General features: G+C 47.4%; 1 protein-coding gene across 1 annotated transcript; it reads left to right on the top strand.

The window, feature by feature from the left end:
• Window positions 1–1,922: 1,922 nt before the first annotated feature.
• On the top strand, window positions 1,923–9,013 carry ARL11 (ARF like GTPase 11). The gene is made up of 2 exons (XM_082602107.1): window positions 1,923–2,041; window positions 2,819–9,013. Exon 2 carries the CDS (start codon window positions 2,837–2,839, stop codon window positions 3,422–3,424), a length of 588 nt encoding a protein of 195 aa, XP_082458233.1. The 5' UTR covers window positions 1,923–2,041; window positions 2,819–2,836; the 3' UTR covers window positions 3,425–9,013.
• The last annotated feature ends 8,491 nt before the right edge of the window (window positions 9,014–17,504 follow it).

Raw genomic sequence — 17,504 nt, 5'->3', positions numbered from 1 at the left:
GTGCATGCTGGCCCTGGGGCCCCAGGCTTCCCTGGAATCCTCAGGGCAGGAAGCTGGGGGAGTGTCCCTCCCTTCACTGTGTCACCTGGGGGCACTCAGCACCAAGCAGCCTGGTATGGTGCCTCTGAGCCCCTCAAGTCAATGGCTTCTTCAGTCTGCCAGACTCCCTTCTCCCCTGGGCTCAGACAAGGGGAACCAGGGCCAGAGTAGCATCCCTGGCCCCTCAGCCCCCACGCACACCTTATCCTTAGCCTGCTATGTCCTTATCCTCTGCCGGCCCCAATCCTCCTACAAAGTCCTGGCAGATTCCTTGCAGGATTCCCACTGATTTGTCAGCCAGGCCTGGACAGGGCTGGGTCACGCCTTCAGCTAACTGCCCAGCACATGCGTGAGATGGACAAGCCCCCCTCCAGACAGTCCTTTACTGCTTTGAGACTGTGCACTTCCTTATAAAATCCAGTTTTAGCAAGAACCCTGCTAAGTCTGTTTAATGAGAATTTCCACCCTCGATATCTGACCAGGTTCCTCATTCTCCACCATCCCCCAGGTGAGGTCTGATCACCCTGGCCTGTCTTTAGTGACGACTCTGTTAGGTCAGTTTAGCCAGAATCCCCCTTTCCGATGATGTCTCTTAGTAATTTTCCATCCACTGACACCACAGCCCTAGGCTCCCTAGCTATAAATCAACAGAACACAGTCGCGCCCAGGTTTCTGATTTTTCTCAATCGCTTCCTCCTATTAAAATATAGCAGCCTAATGACAACAACTGTCACAGTAAGGTGCTTGCCATTTGCAAAGCACTTTCTCCCTGCGTAACACGACATGATGAAAGAGAAAGAGACGAATTATAAATTCATCAAGACCATGAGCAAATAATTTATCCTGTCTGAGCCTGTTTCTTCTTCGTTGGTAAGATGAGAGAATCACAAGCCCCAACCTGGTTCTTGACATTGTAATGAAAGAATGTGCTGGAAAGCAGAACTGTCATTGGTTACGAGAACCAAATCACTGGAGCTCCAGATCCAAATCAGAATCTGCTACAGAAACAAGGGCTTCTGACTGGCCAATTTTTTGAAAATTCTATTTTCTGAAGGCATCATTTTTTTTTTTTTTCTTACTCTTTTTTTTTTTTTTTTTTTTTTTTTTGCGGTACGCGGGCCTCTCACTGTTGTGGCCTCTCCCGTTGCGGAGCACAGGCTCCAGACGCGCAGGCTCAGCGGCCGTGGCTCACGGGCTCAGCCGCTCCGCGGCATGTGGGATCTTCCCAGACGGGGGCACGAACCCGTGTCCCCTGCATCGGCAGGCGGACTCTCAACCACTGCGCCACCAGGGAAGCCCTGAAGGCATCATTTTTACTGGGAAAAATACAATTACACTAATTACACTGTTCAAGAAAAAAACTTAAGAATGAGCTTAATCACGCATGGTTCTACCCAGCAACACAACGTTTTGATTTTTATGGTTTACCTTCAGTATATATATATATATATATATATACCTATTTTGGTTTCCCTTCAACATTTAAACCTATTTTTTAAGAGTGTTTTAATCCTACTTAGGCAGTTTTTAAGCACATACGGTTCCAAGCAAATGAAAGAATCTCCAGGCACCAGAAACACACTGAGGCATGAGCTGAAGGAAGAGGTCTGATTCTCAGATTTCTCCACCAAGGGGATCCCAGGATTGTGAGGGGAAGAGCAGGAGAATCAGTGGACCACGGCACAGTTCTGAGCTGGGTGCCCTCCCTCCTGCATATGGAGTCTGAACAGCCAAGAACCCGGAGTCGGCTCTGGGCCTGGCTGGGGGCATCTTTGTGGCACATCCTCAGCAGGACTGCTCTGCTCAGGGAGCCCCAGGGCCGAGGGCGGGGCTGCGGAGCCTGTGCCCCGCCCCCAAGCATCAGGGAAAAGGAAACACAAAAAGGGAGAACCGGCCACAGTCACCGTACTCCTTTCCCATCTCGCTCTCAGGACTGAACGCAGCTGCAGGTGGAAGACCACCACAGAGGGGGAGCTTTCGGCCGCAGCCTGATAACACTGAGGTAACTTTAATTTCACTCTCCTACCCCTGGCTTGAGGAATGAACAGAGGCTATCTTATTTTCCTCCAGGGGCAGCTGAAATATACTCCCCTGGGTGTGAGATGTCCCTCCCCCGGTTCCAGCCAAGCTTTCCCTGGACTAAGGTGGGAACAGGTCTTGATCTTAAAATTTGAGATTCTGGAAAAACCTGGAGGTAATTTACCTTGGCAAGACACTGGAGGAAACCACTTTGCTCTGAGCCGTACATGTGTCCACGGTCAACAGTATTTATAAATAGCCACTGTTTACAGGATGCGGCCTGGTCCTGTGCGGGGGGCAGCCAAAGGAAGCAGAAGTTACCGTGAGCCGACTGCCCCCCTCTGTTAGTGCACTGACCCCAAGATAGCTTCCCCTTCGGGGTTTAGGCTTACAGGAGGAAAACAGAGGCTAGAAGCCACAGACCTGCAAGAATGGAAACATCTTTCAGTTTGTCTAACTGGAACTTCGTTGTGCCTCCTTGGTTTAACTACCAAGGAATGTGAGCTCACATTCCGTGTGTTTTAGGGGAGGCCCTGCCCTCTTCTCTGCAGCGGGCACCCCCCAGAGATAGGTCAGCGGATGCTGACTCACACACCCCTACTTCCCTGCCCTTTCGAAACCCAGGCCATTGTCTGAAATATGACACTGTAAAGACACTTTCCTACTTTGGGCGTAGAAGCTCTTCTCCCATGTGCCCTCAAGGATTTGTGTTTCTTCTGAAAAGAATGGCTGATGTGTGCACCCGGCCTTTCTCCCCTAGGGTCTGGCAGTGGCCCCCATGGGGTCTGTGAACTCCCGAGGTCACAAGGCGGAAGCCCGGGTGGTGATGATAGGCCTGGACTCGGCCGGCAAGACCATGCTCCTGTACAAACTGAAGGGCCACCAGCTGGTGGAGACCCTGCCCACCGTGGGTTTCAACGTGGAGCCTCTCGAAGCCCCTGGGCACGTGTCTCTGACCCTCTGGGATGTCGGGGGGCAGAGCCAGCTCAGGGCCAGCTGGAAGGACTACCTGGAGGGCACGGACGTCCTCATATACGTGCTGGACAGCACAGATGAAGCCCGCTTGCCCGAGGCAGTGGCTGAGCTCACCGAGGCCCTGGGCGACCCCCACCTGGCCAGCGTGCCCTTCCTGGTGCTGGCCAACAAGCAGGAGGCACCCCACGCCCTGCCGCTGCCTGAGATCAGAGACAGGCTGGGCTTGGACAGGTTCCAGGGGCACTGCTGGGAGCTGCAGGGCTGCAGCGCCCTCACCGGAGAGGGGCTGCCGGAGGCCCTGGAGAGCCTGAGGCGCCTCGTGAAATCCCGCAACCACTATAACTCCAGGTTAGCACAGGGGGCAGGCTGTGGGGAGAGCCAGAGGCCTTGACCGGGCAGAGCAGCCTGTCTTCTTCGCTCCTGTGGATCGGAAGACCAGCTAATCCTGGAGAATCGCAAGTTCAGTTTCTCAAACAAGGAATCCCCCTGCGCTCAGACAGCATATTTTCCTTTTGGGACTTATTGTCACCGGTGTTTGTGTTGAAAATCAACTATTCATTGAATAATGATACTCTGAGGGAAAAAACAAACCTCAGCATACTTCGCTTAGTAACTCATTACCACATGTGAACTAAGCAATTGTAATAACAGAAAAAGTGGTTGCAGAATAATTAAGACCTAAATTCACAGAGGGAAAGAGGTTTCAAAATCAAATCAGAATATCACCTGGGGGCTTCCCTGGTGGCGCAGTTGTTGAGAGTCCGCCTGCCGATGCAGGAGACCCGGGTTCGTGCCCCGGTCTGGGAAGATCCCACATGTCGCGGAGTGGCTGGGCCCGTGAGCCACGGCTGCTGAGCCTGCGCGTCCGGAGCCTGTGCTCCGCAATGGGAGAGGCCACAACAGTAAGAGGCCTGCGTACCGCAAAAAAAAAAAAAAAAAAAAGAATACCACCTGGACATGGGCATGATCTTATGAGTGATTTTCCCCGGTAGCCCCTGGGTATGTGCCACCATCACTCTGAGGGTAAGGAGTCAGGGCCAGCAGGATGGAGTCTGCTTCTGCAGGATTTTGGGTTTAGAAGTTCAATGGGGCGCTCAGCCCTGGGCAGAGGCCGGGAGTTCAGGCCTTCCAAAATTGATCCTCTTCTTTGACCCTGATTAACCCTTCTCCAACTTTTTGTTACCCTGTACTGGTCTTTCTCTGAAACCCTTCATTGTTTTCTTTCTGTTTTCCTGCTCTTTCTCTCTCCTTCAAGCACACAGGTTTCCTTGAAGATCAGATAAATCAATGATTTCATTCATTTATTTATTCACTTTATCAAAAAATATGCCGAGTATTGAATCTGTGGCAAAAGGCAATGAGCTTTAGATACGAAGCTGGACCTCCAGATGGCAGGTGTGAATTTTGAAGATACGTATAACAGCAATGAACCTCTCACTATAAATAGTGAGAGAGAAAGCCGAAGCGTTTTCAGCTGACGTTACCTAAGATCTATGAAGCTCCTGAAATTATTTGCAAAATGTTATGCTTTGGGCCATTTTTCTAGGGAAGAAGATCCATAACTTCTGTCAGACTTTCAAAGGTACCTGTGACTCCCTAAGATAAGAATCACTGATCTGGTCTTATACCTCATTCAACCCAGGAATACCTTCTATACTTTTTAATGGCAAGTAACTTCCATTTGGTACCTATTCTCGTGTTAAACAACTCTAAATTTTGGATATTCCTTCCTATCCTGGGCTACCATCAGCCTCCTTAGGACTCCTGATGGTGGTTCTGCCCTCTCTGGAGTGACACAATCACTCCAACATCTGAGCGGTCCCTCTACCCAAAGTCTCCCCTTCTAACATCAAGTTAGGTGTGCCTACTTCTTTCCACCCCGTGTCAATCAATGTGTTTCAAGACTTCCTATGTTTGGGCTTCCCTGGTGGTGCAGTGGTTGGGAGTCCGCCTGCCGATGCAGGGGACGTGGGTTTGTGCCCCGGTCCGGGAGGATCCCACATGCCGTGGAGCGGCTGGGCCCGTGAGCCATGGCCGCTGGGCCTGAGTGTCCAGAGCCTGTGCTCCGCAACAGGAGAGGCCACAACAGTGAGAGGCCCATGTACTGCAAAAAGAAAAAAAAAAAAAGAAAAAAAAAAAACTTCCTATGTTAGACACAGAAAAGGGCAAAGATGCAAAGACAAAGGAGACTCCAGCCTCATGGTCCTCTAGATGGGGAAGCAGGAGGACATGACTCCCATAAAAAAGGAGAGGTTGAGAGTTTACTGTTTACTGATCACGTACTGGGGCTGGTTCCGTGCTCAGTGCTCTACAGAGATTATCTCTAATTCTCCCAACCCTGCAAAGTAAGGATCATTCCCATTTTATATAATTAGACACTGAGGCTCAGAGAGGTTGTGACTTGCCTGAGGCACTGCTCTTAAGTGACATTTCTGGAATTTGAAACCAGATATTCTAGCCCTGATGATGCCTGCATTTTTCCACGACATCATGCTTCTAGAAGGTTTAAGCCAAGGTTGACCTTCAGTAGGCAGATGAGATGGGAGAGTAGCCTCGTCAGCGGGAAGAGACTGCTTGGAGGCATGAGGGAGAGGGTAGGAAGGACAAACAAACCAGAAAGGCTGAAACACGAGGTTGGGGTGAGGGGTGGGATGTATTATAACAGGAAACAAAACTGGAAAGAAAGTTTAGCTCCAAATTAAGGAAGGCTTAGACTTTCATAATCAGGAGTCTGTCTCGGAGAAGTGAAACCATCTGGCTTCCATTTAAGAGGCTAATTTAGTGGCAGTGTGGAGGTGAAATAAAGAGAAGGGGGGACACTGGGGACGGGAAAGTGGACAGCCCAGCTAGATGCCCATCGCGGTCACAGAGGAGAGGAGAGGAAGACAAGAACATTGAGAGCCATTTTTAAGACAAAAGGCTGAGAAAGGAAGAACTCGAAGGTGCTCAAGATTTTGAGTCTGGGGCCTCCCTGGTGGCGCAGTGGTTGGGAGTCCGCCTGCCGATGCAGGGGATACGGGTTCGTGCCCCGGTCTGGGAGGATCCCATATGCCGCGGAGCGGCTGGGCCCGTGAGCCATGGCCGCTGGGCCTGCGCGTCCGGAGCCTGTGCTCCGCAACGGGAGAGGCCACAACAGTGAGAGGCCCGCATACCGCAAAAAGAAAAAAAAAAAAAAAAAGATTTTGAGTCTGCATGGCAGGCGGGATTGGAATGAACTGAGAAGGTGGACACGGGAGGGGCAGGTTGGGAAGGGGCTAGAACCTCTGGACCCTGCTTTTGGAATGCTGGGTCTGAATGTGTTTATAGCTCTTTTCAGACTGTTCCGTTATCTGCAGAGTTTGAGGCATTGCGGACCCTCTGGAGGCATCTGCTGGTTTCTGCTCAAGGAGACTCATTTCCTCACATGATTTGTCATTTTTTATTGTGAGCTCATCTTCAGTAGGATTTGTTTTTCCTGTGTGACTCCCGTGTGCTCTGGGTTATGACAGTTTTTACACAGAGTGGTTTCACATTAGCATCTACCAGGATCCTGGAGGTTTCAATTGTTTTAGACCAAATATTATGTCAGTTTCTCTGCTTGGGGCTCACGGACCTCACAGGTAGTAGGAATTTGAACTCTGTGCTCATTCATGGCACAGGCCCCAAGGATTCGGTTTCTGACAGGCAACTGTTTTTCTTTGCACTCCCAAGATAGACCGTTTGCTTTGGCATGCCTGGCTGAGCTGGCGGGCAGAATTTTCCAATCCCCTTTTAAGAAAGGGGTGCCACTTCAATGCTCTTGCTTTTCTGCTGAGCTCAGATCAAAATTTTCTCTCCTCCAAGCAAGAGTGAGGCCACATCTCCTGTTCCCGTACAGGTGCTATGACCGCAGCCTGGTCCCTAGAGCCTAAATTGGGCTCCTCTAAGATCCCCCTGGACTCCAGGCTTCACTCAACTGCTTCAGCTGTGGTTTCCCTCTTCAACTGGTTTCTGCCACTGGAGGATTTCCTTTATTTTTTTTTTTTTGCTCAAGGGCAGCCTACATTAAAACAATTATTTTTGATTATAGTTTACCCAACACTTATGACTCCATAGTAGAAAAGGGTCCATCTGCCATGTCACTAGGCGTCTGCCAGGGTCCCTGGGAAAGGCTGAGCCCACAGAGGTGGCCAGAGAGAGCAGACACAGGGCCCAGAGCCAGTGCCGGGGAAGAGGTGAGGATGCTCCATGGCACACAGGCAGTGGCCTGTCTTTGCCCTCTCCAGTTCTTTCATCCTTCCTTCTCCCATTCCAGTAATGTTGGCTCTGGAAGGAGGGTGAAATCCCATCCTCTTTCAGAAACTTCCCCGAAGACCATGGGGTAGCTGGCCTTGCCTGCCGGGAGCAAGAGTGGCAACAGGACAAAGCTGGTCCGTAGAACTGGGAATTCCACTCCCATGGCCACTGCCAACTGAAGGGGAGGGCAGTCAGGGACCAGTAGCCTCAGCCCTTGCCTCCCCACCCAAGGCAAGCCAGAGCCTGCCAGGGACATGGTGGGGGCAGACGGAGGGGCTTCCCTCCTGCTCTTCTGCTCAGAGAGAAACATACACATATGTACGTATACAGGTACTTATATCACAGAGCTACAGCATAGGGAAGCTTAGGAAGAAACAAACCGTGCCTTCTGTTTTATTTTGTTTTTTAAAAGGTGCTCTCCTTATGAAAGGGGTATTTTGCGTGTTCCAACTCACCCACACCTTTCAGGTCCATCAGCCTCCCGTTAACCCATGAGCGGGAGCGAGGAGGTGTGTGAGCGGCTGAAAGCACAAATCTATTTCCTCCTTATATATAAAGGAATCCGGTTTTCTTCTCCGCAAACACTGTATAGAGTGAGATTTGTTCCACGTTGGAGAGCTGATTACCCCTTTGAATATGGGCTGAGTTTCTCCCTTTCTGACTCATTGATTCTGAAGATGTTTCTCCTTCCCCTCTTGGATAGAAGCAATCCTTTGGTGAAAGTAAGAATTGCAGGAGTTGGGTTTTAGTTTGGTCCTGCTGAGTTTTGGGTTTCAGCTGTCCATCCTCACAGACTTCCACACTCACCTCCTCCCGCTGGGGCTGGGGGCAGCTGTGTTCTTTGAAGTGGGCCAGGCCCCCATCCTCAGCACATGGTGAGCTGGGACCTTGCCTTCCTTCTCGTTCTCCAGGTTCTTTTTTTAACTAATTAATTAATTTATTTTTGGCTGCATTGGGTCTTCATTGCTGCGTGTGGGCTTTCTCTAGTTGCAGTGAGCAGGGGCTGCTCTTCATTGCGGAGCGTGGGCTTCTCATTGCGGTGGCTTCTCTTGTCGCGGAGCATGGGCTCTAGGCGTGCACGGGCTTCAGTAGTTGTGGCACATGGGCGCAGTAGCTGTGGCTCCCAGGCTCTAGAGCACAGGCTCAGTAGTTGTGGCGCACGGGCTTAGTTGCTCCGCGGCATGTGGGATCTTCCCGGACCAGGGATCAAACCCATGTCCCCAGCACTGGCAGGCGGACTCCCAACCACTGCGCCACCAGGGAAGTGTCCGTCCTCCAGGCAGATTTCAGAATGCACGACACCTCAAGCGTCCTGGCTGCAACCTCAGGTGGTAAGGTGAGGTCACCCCACAAAAGACTCGTACTTTCCCCAGAACCCACCTGATGCAACTCAACACCAGCGGGGTACTGCTCCCTTCCAGAAGCCCCAGCCCCGAAGACAGACAGAGGCCAGGCAGTCGAGCAATGAGATTGTCCAGGCTGTGCCTCTTGCCGCAGAGCCTGGGTCAAGGTGGGAGAGTCCCTGAGTGAGCGGGAGGTGGGGATCCCATTCCTGCCATTTATTGGGCCTGAAAGGGCAAATACAGATGAAAAATAAGAGGCTTAGCTCTCCCTGTTGAAAATAAGGGAAGATGTTTCTCCTTCCTCCCTCTTTTTAGAGCATTCACTTGAGAAAACTGGTAACTCTAAGTTCTTTTCTCTGTCTCTTTGAAAGGTATGTAAATTTTTTAAAAAGCTAACTCAGACTCCTGCCAGCTTTAGGACTGTCTTTCTCAAGCACGAGGGAGCCATCCCTTTGAAATGCCATCATCAAGGGAGGTAGGGCCCCTCTCCCATCTCTGTGGGAGGGTGGGACCCTTGCTCCTTGTTGCAAAACTACCTCCTGTCATAAAGATAGGAGAAGCTGGTTTTTCTTTAGGTTAAAGCCAATTAGGTAACACAGATGGTGACCCCAATTACCAGGCAAATCCAGGATGAACTTGGTGTGACAAATGGCACCTTCATGTCCTGCGAGGTGAGGACTGGTTATTACTGTGCAGGTAAGGGCCTGTGTCTGCCTGCCTGTACAAAAGGCTGAGATTCCTCTCTGTCTTTGCAGTCTCTTAGCTGATTGCCTGTGATGCACATCGCATTCTGGTTTGATGCTTATTCTATAATAAAACTGTTTTCTTTCTCTCCTACCTTTGTGGAGAAGGTTTGCTGGGTTGGCAGATTTTTTTTTAATTCTCTTTTCCTAACAGATCGCATTGGCCTGGCTCTGTGAGCTCCTGACTGCACCCATGATTAGTAACAAGACATGGGTGAAAAGTAATCACCCCGAATGCCTCCTAGAAGGTTTTGGAGGGCACTTAATTAGGAATGATACCCCTGGCACTCCCCTCCCACAGGATTATGGAAACCTGTGATCAGAATCCTGTGATTGCCTCTGAACTCACCGAGAGAAGCATTTCTCAGCGCACTGAAGTGTTACCCCTGCATTCCCTTCCCACATGGCTCGTAAAAGCAGTGGCTCAGGAAAAACAAAATAATTTTGGAAAGGAAAAAAAAGGAGTCTTTTATTTTTACCTCATTGTCTTGATTTCCACTCCTCTGATATATTCACCCCCAAGGAAATTTGGCCATGGAAAAGTATTTAAAAATTTTCCATGAGAAATGGCATTGTTCTGCTTCAGATTTCAAGCTAAAAACCTAATTGTGAATCCTTCTCCCTCACCCTGGTCCCCTCCAGCAACCTGGGACCCATGGGCATCTTTGCATCTTACTTCAAGCATGAAATTACAAACCTAAATTAATTAATTCTCATAAAAGCACTTCCAATTCTTCCAAAAAAAGGAGGCAACATTATTAAAAATTATCTCTGGATTATGAACATGACACCATATCATTTTGCAATTTTTATTCTACCTTTTTTTGTATTCCACAAACTTCAATTTCATATGGCACTAGGCGTTGGCTTAGCCTGGAGGAGAAATATAAAGGATTCAAAGAAACATATATAAGGATTTTCAGGGTTATGAAAATTCTTCCATGAGAGAATTGCTACCAAGATGGAGATGCAACCCCATCCTCTGCTCAAGTTGGTGCCGTCTAAACGCACTTGGCTTGTGCCCACTGGCTTCGAGTCTGGCCTTGAAGTCAGTCAGAATGGACTAGAACAGGAGCTCTATAACTCACCAACTGGGCAAATTATTTAACCCAACTACGCCCCAGCACCTCGTCTACAGAATGGGAGTGATAACAGGAGGCACCTCGCAAATTTTTTATGAGAATTCAGTGAGATAACGTGTTCATCAAGGCCACTTGTATCTCTTGAGCACCTACTATGCGCAAAACACTGAGCAATGTGCAAGAGCTACAAGGATGGAGGCACTGTCCCTGCCCTCGACATACAGTCTAGCTTTCAATAAGGGACAGCGGTTAATATTGTCACACTGAAGCTCGCTACAAATGCAAATGAAGCAGAGTTCTGGGGGCCCAGGCTTTTCGTGCAGATCCCTCTCCCACCCTCAGAATTCTCCAGACTCAGACTTGTTCTGGAGTGAAGAGGGGGCCAGGGCTGGTGGAAGGGTACAGGGGTTAGGGGTTAGCAGTCCCCCTAGACTGCTCTTCTGACGTCTGAACTCCAGACACCTAGCCTGTACCCTCTTCCCTACCACTTCTGTTTAACATCCCTATTCTAGAGCTTCTCCCCTGTCCTTCCCACGCCAAAGCATGTTTAATTCGAGTAGCCAAAGCCCAGAATTAGTATCTCTTCCACGCACTTTAAATGCACCCTCCCCTTGCAAAGGCGGGTGGACTGAATAGACAGGAAAGATTTGAGAAGATGGGGGGTTGAATCCCACCCTCAATTCTATTCCTCTCTGAAATTCAACAGTTACAGATTCATCCCTTGGACTTTGGTTTTTCAAAGAAAATATCCCTAGAAGAAAGGTAGCAGGGATAGTTATTGGCATTGTAATGTGAACGAATTGTCAAGGTCTTTTCAGAAGAGGTTGTGTAAAGGAAGCAAAGCTAAATGTTGAGAACGGCTGAAAGTACAGGAGGTGGGGGGACTTCCCTAGAGGTCCAGCTGTTAAGACTCTGTGCCCCCAGTGCAGGGGGCATGGGTTCCAGCCCTGATGAGGGAAATGAGATCCCACATGCCTTGTGATGCAGCTAAAAGAAAAAAAAGTGTGGTCGGGGAGCCGGGGGCTGCCAAAAAGGAATGAACCAGACTTCACAGATTGCCTGAGGCTGGGATGAACGGGGCCGCCCCCTCTCACTGTACACACGGCAAGGACCTACTGTATCCAGAGAGAAGGCCCAGAAGGGAGGGTCTAGGTGTGTGGACCACCATCTTCTCAGGCACTTGGAAAAGGTGGCCTCGAGCCAGGGAGTGCAGAGCTAGGGGGCTGGGCCAGGAGCACCCCTTTAGGCTGCAAGTGGGCAGAGAATCATGTGGCCTCTCCTTCCTCCCACCCTCTCATCTCAGTCCAGTGTCTCTATCAGCAGTTGCCTTCCCAGGGCACGGAATAGAGCAGGCAGGTTTGCAGAATGGATCCGGGGTCGGGTGGGGAATGGAAAATGGAAATAAGCAGCCCAAGCTCTTTATTACCGTTCAGTAGAAAGCGCTGAAGTCCAAGGGACGACCAGCCAGAAGGCGGCTTCAGGTTTAACTGGAGAAGCCACTCTCCCTCAAATGTATCCTACACTTCGGGTGGGGCTTCTGAGTTTAAAAGGGCAACAGTCATGACCGAGGCAGAAGAAGAGGGTCACAAAACTCCGTGGGCCTAATCCTACCTGGGGAGGAATTCTTTCTTTTAAACCAGCATTCCAAACTCTTCAAGCAAGTCATTTGCAAAGGTGCCCCCTTCTACCACTGTGAAGACAGGATCAAGTTCTCTGGGTCGATCGGGTGATCCCTAGGAATCAAGATCTCTGGGTGGTGGGGCGAGAAGCCTGCTGGCTGTTCGGTACTGACACAGCCATGGGCCACAGCTTCTTAAACAAGCTTCAGGGTGGCTCCACCACAAACCCTTCCTTCCCCTCTGCCAGGGATGGTGACTCAGGAGATTCCGGAAAGGAGCTCAGGGAACACTCAACCAGCAGGTTTATCCTGAGGTGCTTCTCAGCATTTTCTAGATAGACCATTAGGAGCTGGTTCCAGATCTAAGAAGACTGGCGTTCACTCCCCTGGCTCTGCCTGCAACACTCTGTGAGTTCAGGCTAGAATATGATGAATGTACTGAAGGGGGGAGAGACAAAGAAAGAAAGAAAGAAAGCTGTTGAGACTTGTGGTTTAATGTTGTGAAATGCACACATACATGTAACTCTACTATCTCCCCAAACCTGACTTGAGGGACAGTAAAGGGATTTTTTTTTAAAAGGCCAAACCCCACAAGGAAAAAGAAAGCCGAAGTGCATATAGCAGGCTTGAGATAGCACTAAAATTACAGAAGATACAAAGAGACCTCACAGACCAGAGAAAGTAGAAACCTAAGTTGGTGGGGGCTGGGAGGTGTGTGTGTGTGTGTGTTAGTCAAAGGACTTAACCCTGTACAGGGCACTGGTCTAAATGTTGAAGGTGTATTAACTTACGTAATCCCCCAACAGTGTGAAAGCCTGTAACCTGATTTTGCGGATGAGGCATAGAGAAGTTAAATAACTTGTCCCAGGTCACACAGCAGAATGTGAAACTCTGCAGGGGTGTGGCCCACAAACCATGCTCTACACAGCCTCACCGTGATTAGCAAGCCCTTCTGACCCAAACCCCAGGGGATCTCAGGACTTGGGATATCAAGGAGCAACAAAGTGGGACAGGAAACCGAACTGGTGGAGAGTCTGTATGAAGAGACATACTCTCAGGCTCCTTCCCCGCTTTTACTTAGCCCAGGCGACTGCCCCTCTGTTCCCTGGTAGGATCCCTTCAGTTTATTCTCTGGAGGCATTACCCAGCTGAGGATGGGGTGAGACATCCATGAAAAAATTCTGTCAAAGTTTGTGAACTGACTGGAGAGGCTGCCTGGACCCCTTCTCCATTCAGCTCGCAGGGGCTGGCCGCGAGGTTTACACACTGAGGCAGAAACTGGGAGCCCCTCTCCAGGAACTGACTGGCTGGAGAGAAGACACACAGCACTGACATTTGGAGTTCTCTGGATGAAACAGCTGGCTCACCAGCTGAGGAGCCCTTCCTGCCCAGGTACCAGGACTCACACAAACTTCTAGCGGCTTTTTGGTATCTCCCTCTTTCCTCCACCTACATTTTTATCACGGAAAAATGTAAACATATAGAAAAATTTAAAAAATACTATAATGAACACCCATATACCTACCTCTTAAGTTCTACAATTGTTAATATTTTAACATATATGCTTTATCTTTAGATATAGGTGTACATACAGTATTTTCTGAACCATTTGAAAATGACTGCAGACATTATGATATTTCACCTCTACATATTTCAGTATCTCTAGTCAAAGAATAAGGATCTTATATAACCCAAATGCATCACACCTAAGAAAATTTAAAATAGCTTCCAGGGCTTCCCTGGTGGCGCAGTGGTTGAGAGTCCGCCTGCTGATGCAGGGGAAACGGGTTCGTGCCCCGGTCCGGGAAGATCCCACATGCCATGGAGTGGCTGGGCCCGTGAGCCATGGCCGCTGAGCCTGCGCGTCCGGAGCCTGTGCTCCGCAACGGGAGAGGCCACAACAGTGAGAGGCCCGCGTACCGCAAAAAAAAAAAAAAAAAAAAAAGCTTCCAAATATATTCTAATATTCAATCCATTTCAAATTCAAAATCCATTCAATCCATTCAAATTTCCCCCACTGTCCCTAGAATCTCATTGCATTTGGTTATTACGTCTCTTTATTCTCCTTCCTAGAACAGTCCTCCTTCCTTTTGTTTGCCCCACAATGTGGACTTTTTGAAGGGACCAGGCCATTAACTGAAGAAGTGTCTCACAGCTGATTTGTCTGATTGGGTCTTGTGTCATTGAACTTGTCCCCATATCTCTTGTAAATCCTGTCAAGTGGAAGTTAGATCTAAAGGTGCAATTAGATTCAGATCAGATGTTTTTGGTAAGACACATAGGTGACATTCTCTACTTCATGCTGCATCTCATCAAGAGACAACGTCTGCTTATCTCACTAGTGGGGAAGCAAAGCTCCACCTCTCGGTAAAGGCAGTGGTTGTTGGATCACTCCAATGTGAAGGGACCTTGGGTAATACCTGACACAGTGTGAATATCCTGCTCAACGCCTTGCAGGAACAGACAACAAAGGATGACAGGACATCTGAGAAAAAGTCTCCAACGTGAGAGAGAGAGACAAAAACAAGCAGGAAAAAAACAACTCAGAGGAAAGAGCGATCACTGCAGGAAGCAAAAGAAAACTTCCCCCTAATGGCAAATCTCCTTAGAAATAAGAGAAGATATCACAGCCATGAAGCAAGGTGGCTATAAAAAATATTTAGAAAGCAAGAAAGAGCTCTTGGAAATCGCCACTGAAAAATCCAGTACAAACTTGGAAGATAAAGTAGAAACAAAAATCTCCTAAAAAGTAGAATAAAAAGATTAAGGATGAAAAATTGGAAATTAAAACATAAGAAAACTAGAGGATTAGTCCAAAAGTTTTGCATCAGAATAATGGGTATCCCACAAAAAAAAAAAGAAAAAAAAAAAAAAGAAGGGAAAAGTAGAGGGGGTGAATTATCAGATAAATAAATAAAATATGAGCATTTCCCCAAAACACATGAGTTTCCAGCTTGAAAGGGTCTATGGAGTGCCCAATACAAATGCATGTTATAAAGATAAACAAAAAAGCACAATATTGTAAAATTTCAGAACATCCTAAAAAAGAAAAATGGGTCACTATGAAAGGTCAAGAATCAGGCTACTATTAAACTTCTTAATGGTAATACTGAAATCTGCAAAGCCTTCAAAATTCAGAGGGCAATTTGAACAATAAAATTGTACTATAACCTCTAGAATAAAATAAATATCTATGAGTCCACGTTGATACAAGTAAATAAATGAATGACTAAGTACATGGAGGAGAAGGGACAGCTCTATCTTACAAAAGAATTTCATTAATAAATGTTAAAGAAATGAGGGAAATAGAAAATTATCATTAAGAACAGTACAGTAATAATTGTAGGCAAGATTCACCAATGGATGCTAAAATTTGTAGGTGAAAGTTTGAGGATAAACAAGATATTTGCATAGTCTTAAATTATGTCTACCAATATATTTACTAATTATAAAAAGAAAAATAGTAATTTGACAGTGAGAAGCCTGGCATAAACTACTTAGCCAAGTGATCAAGATGAACACCCTGAGCAGTACACAGCACCATCATGTCCCCCTGATAGGATGCACTCAGATGGGCACATCACCTCTGTGGTATTCTTGCCCCAAATCCATAACCTCAATTTAATCATGAGAAAATATCAGACAAATCCAACTGAGGGACATTCTACAAAATAATTGAACAGTATTCTTCAAAATTGTTAAGATCATGAAAGACAAAGACAGACTGAGGATGTGTCCTAGATGTGGGAGACTAAGAAGATTCAGCAGCTAAATAGAATGTGAGATCCTGGATAGGATCTTGGAAAAGTAAAACGACACTACTGGAAAAACCGGTGAGATCCAAAGTCTGTCACTTTGTTAACAGCAGTGTACCAACGTTAATGACTTACTTGCTTTTTTTTTTTTTTTTTGATGTTGTACCCTGAGAAGTGCATCAGAGTTAACTTCTTTTCTTCCCTTTTTTTAAGTTAATTTCTTAATTTTGATCACTGTACTACAGCTATGTAAGATGTTACCATTAGGGGAAGCTAGGTAAAGGCACTAGATAGAGCTCTGTAATGTTTTCGGAACTTTTCTGTAAGCTTAAAATTATTTCAAAATGAAAAGTTAAAACATTCCGAGGGAAAATTATTTCCCACATAGAATTTTACACCCAATCTAGCTATCAATCGTGAAGATAGAATAATGACATTTTCAGAGAAGTCCCTCTAGGGTTGTATTATTGATAAGTATTTAGAAAACCAAGCAAACAGACAAAAAAAAAAAAAAAAAAAAGCTCCTAGGGAAACGAAAGTTGCACTTTTTGTAATCATAGCATACTAAATGGCTCAGTTGTGAAAATTTTTTACATAAGTCATAATAATGTAAATACTAAAATATTCGTTTAACCAAAATATCTATATTGGGAAGATGTGGGGACGGGAAATATATGTGTGTAGGTAGAGCATGGGGGAGAATGTAAGAGAGTTAAATTCTCATTTTCCAAGGTAGGAAGAGAATAGATTATGTTTAAGGTTGAAAAATCAAGAAACAGCGACACAAATTTGGAAAAAAAAATGTAGGGAAAAGATAAGAAGGCACAGCTAAAACAGTTGTTTCTGGGGAGAAGCAGTCAGGGCTTAGTAGGGATGAGCAGGAGACTGTTGTTTTCCATTATAAGCCTCTGTTTTTATTTCACTTCTTAAACTAGATACCTGTGTTATTTTTATAAAAGTAAAAACTAGGGACTTACCTGGTGGCGCAGTGGCTAAGAATCTGCCTGCCAGTGCAGGGGACACAGGTTTGATAACTGGTCCAGGAGGATCCCACATGCCGCAGAGCAACTAAGCCCGTGCACCACAACTATTGAGCCTGTGCTCTAAAGCCCACGAGCCACAGCTATTGAAGTTCACGTGCCTAGAGCCCATGCTCTGCAACCAGAGAAGCCACCGCAATGAGAAGCCCACGCACCACGAGAGTAGCCCCCGCTCACCACAACTAGAGAAAGTCTGCGCAGAGCAATGAAGACCCAATGCAGCCAAAAATAAATAAATTTTAATAAATAAAATAAAAACTACATTTTAAATAATAAATAAATAAGGCAAGAGCAACCAGGACTTCATGGGTAACCTTGCTTACCCAATGGTTAATTTAAGCGTATAAACCCAACTAACTGTAGGCTCGAGTCAGGGTCTCAACCTTGTCTATTTGGTATTCCTTCCTGCTCTGATTTTGGGTAAAGCTGGTCTTCCCCTGGCTGGCCCCAGTCCTGACCTCCTCAGTGCTTTCCTTGGCATCTCTATGTCAGAGCATAACGGTTCGCACCCTTAGCCGTGGAAGGGCACTTTGGTGGCCGCACCACCCTCCACACTTCTGCTGCCTGCTCTCTCCTCACCTGGGCTCCTGGGCTACCCACCCCCACCGGAACCTGAGTTGGACTGATCAGGATGGT

This window comes from Mesoplodon mirus (assembly GCF_964341445.2).
Source record: "Mesoplodon mirus genome assembly, chromosome: 17".
In the NCBI taxonomy this organism is placed as follows: domain Eukaryota; kingdom Metazoa; phylum Chordata; class Mammalia; order Artiodactyla; family Ziphiidae; genus Mesoplodon; species Mesoplodon mirus.
Note: the sequence above shows the minus strand (reverse complement) of the source record. Positions and strands in the feature narration are given on the sequence as shown.

What these genes read in the sequence shown, in the direction of transcription:
- ARL11 (XM_082602107.1), top strand. Translation starts at nt 2,837, where the DNA reads ATGGGGTCTGTGAACTCCCGAGGTCACAAGGCGGAAGCCCGGGTGGTG.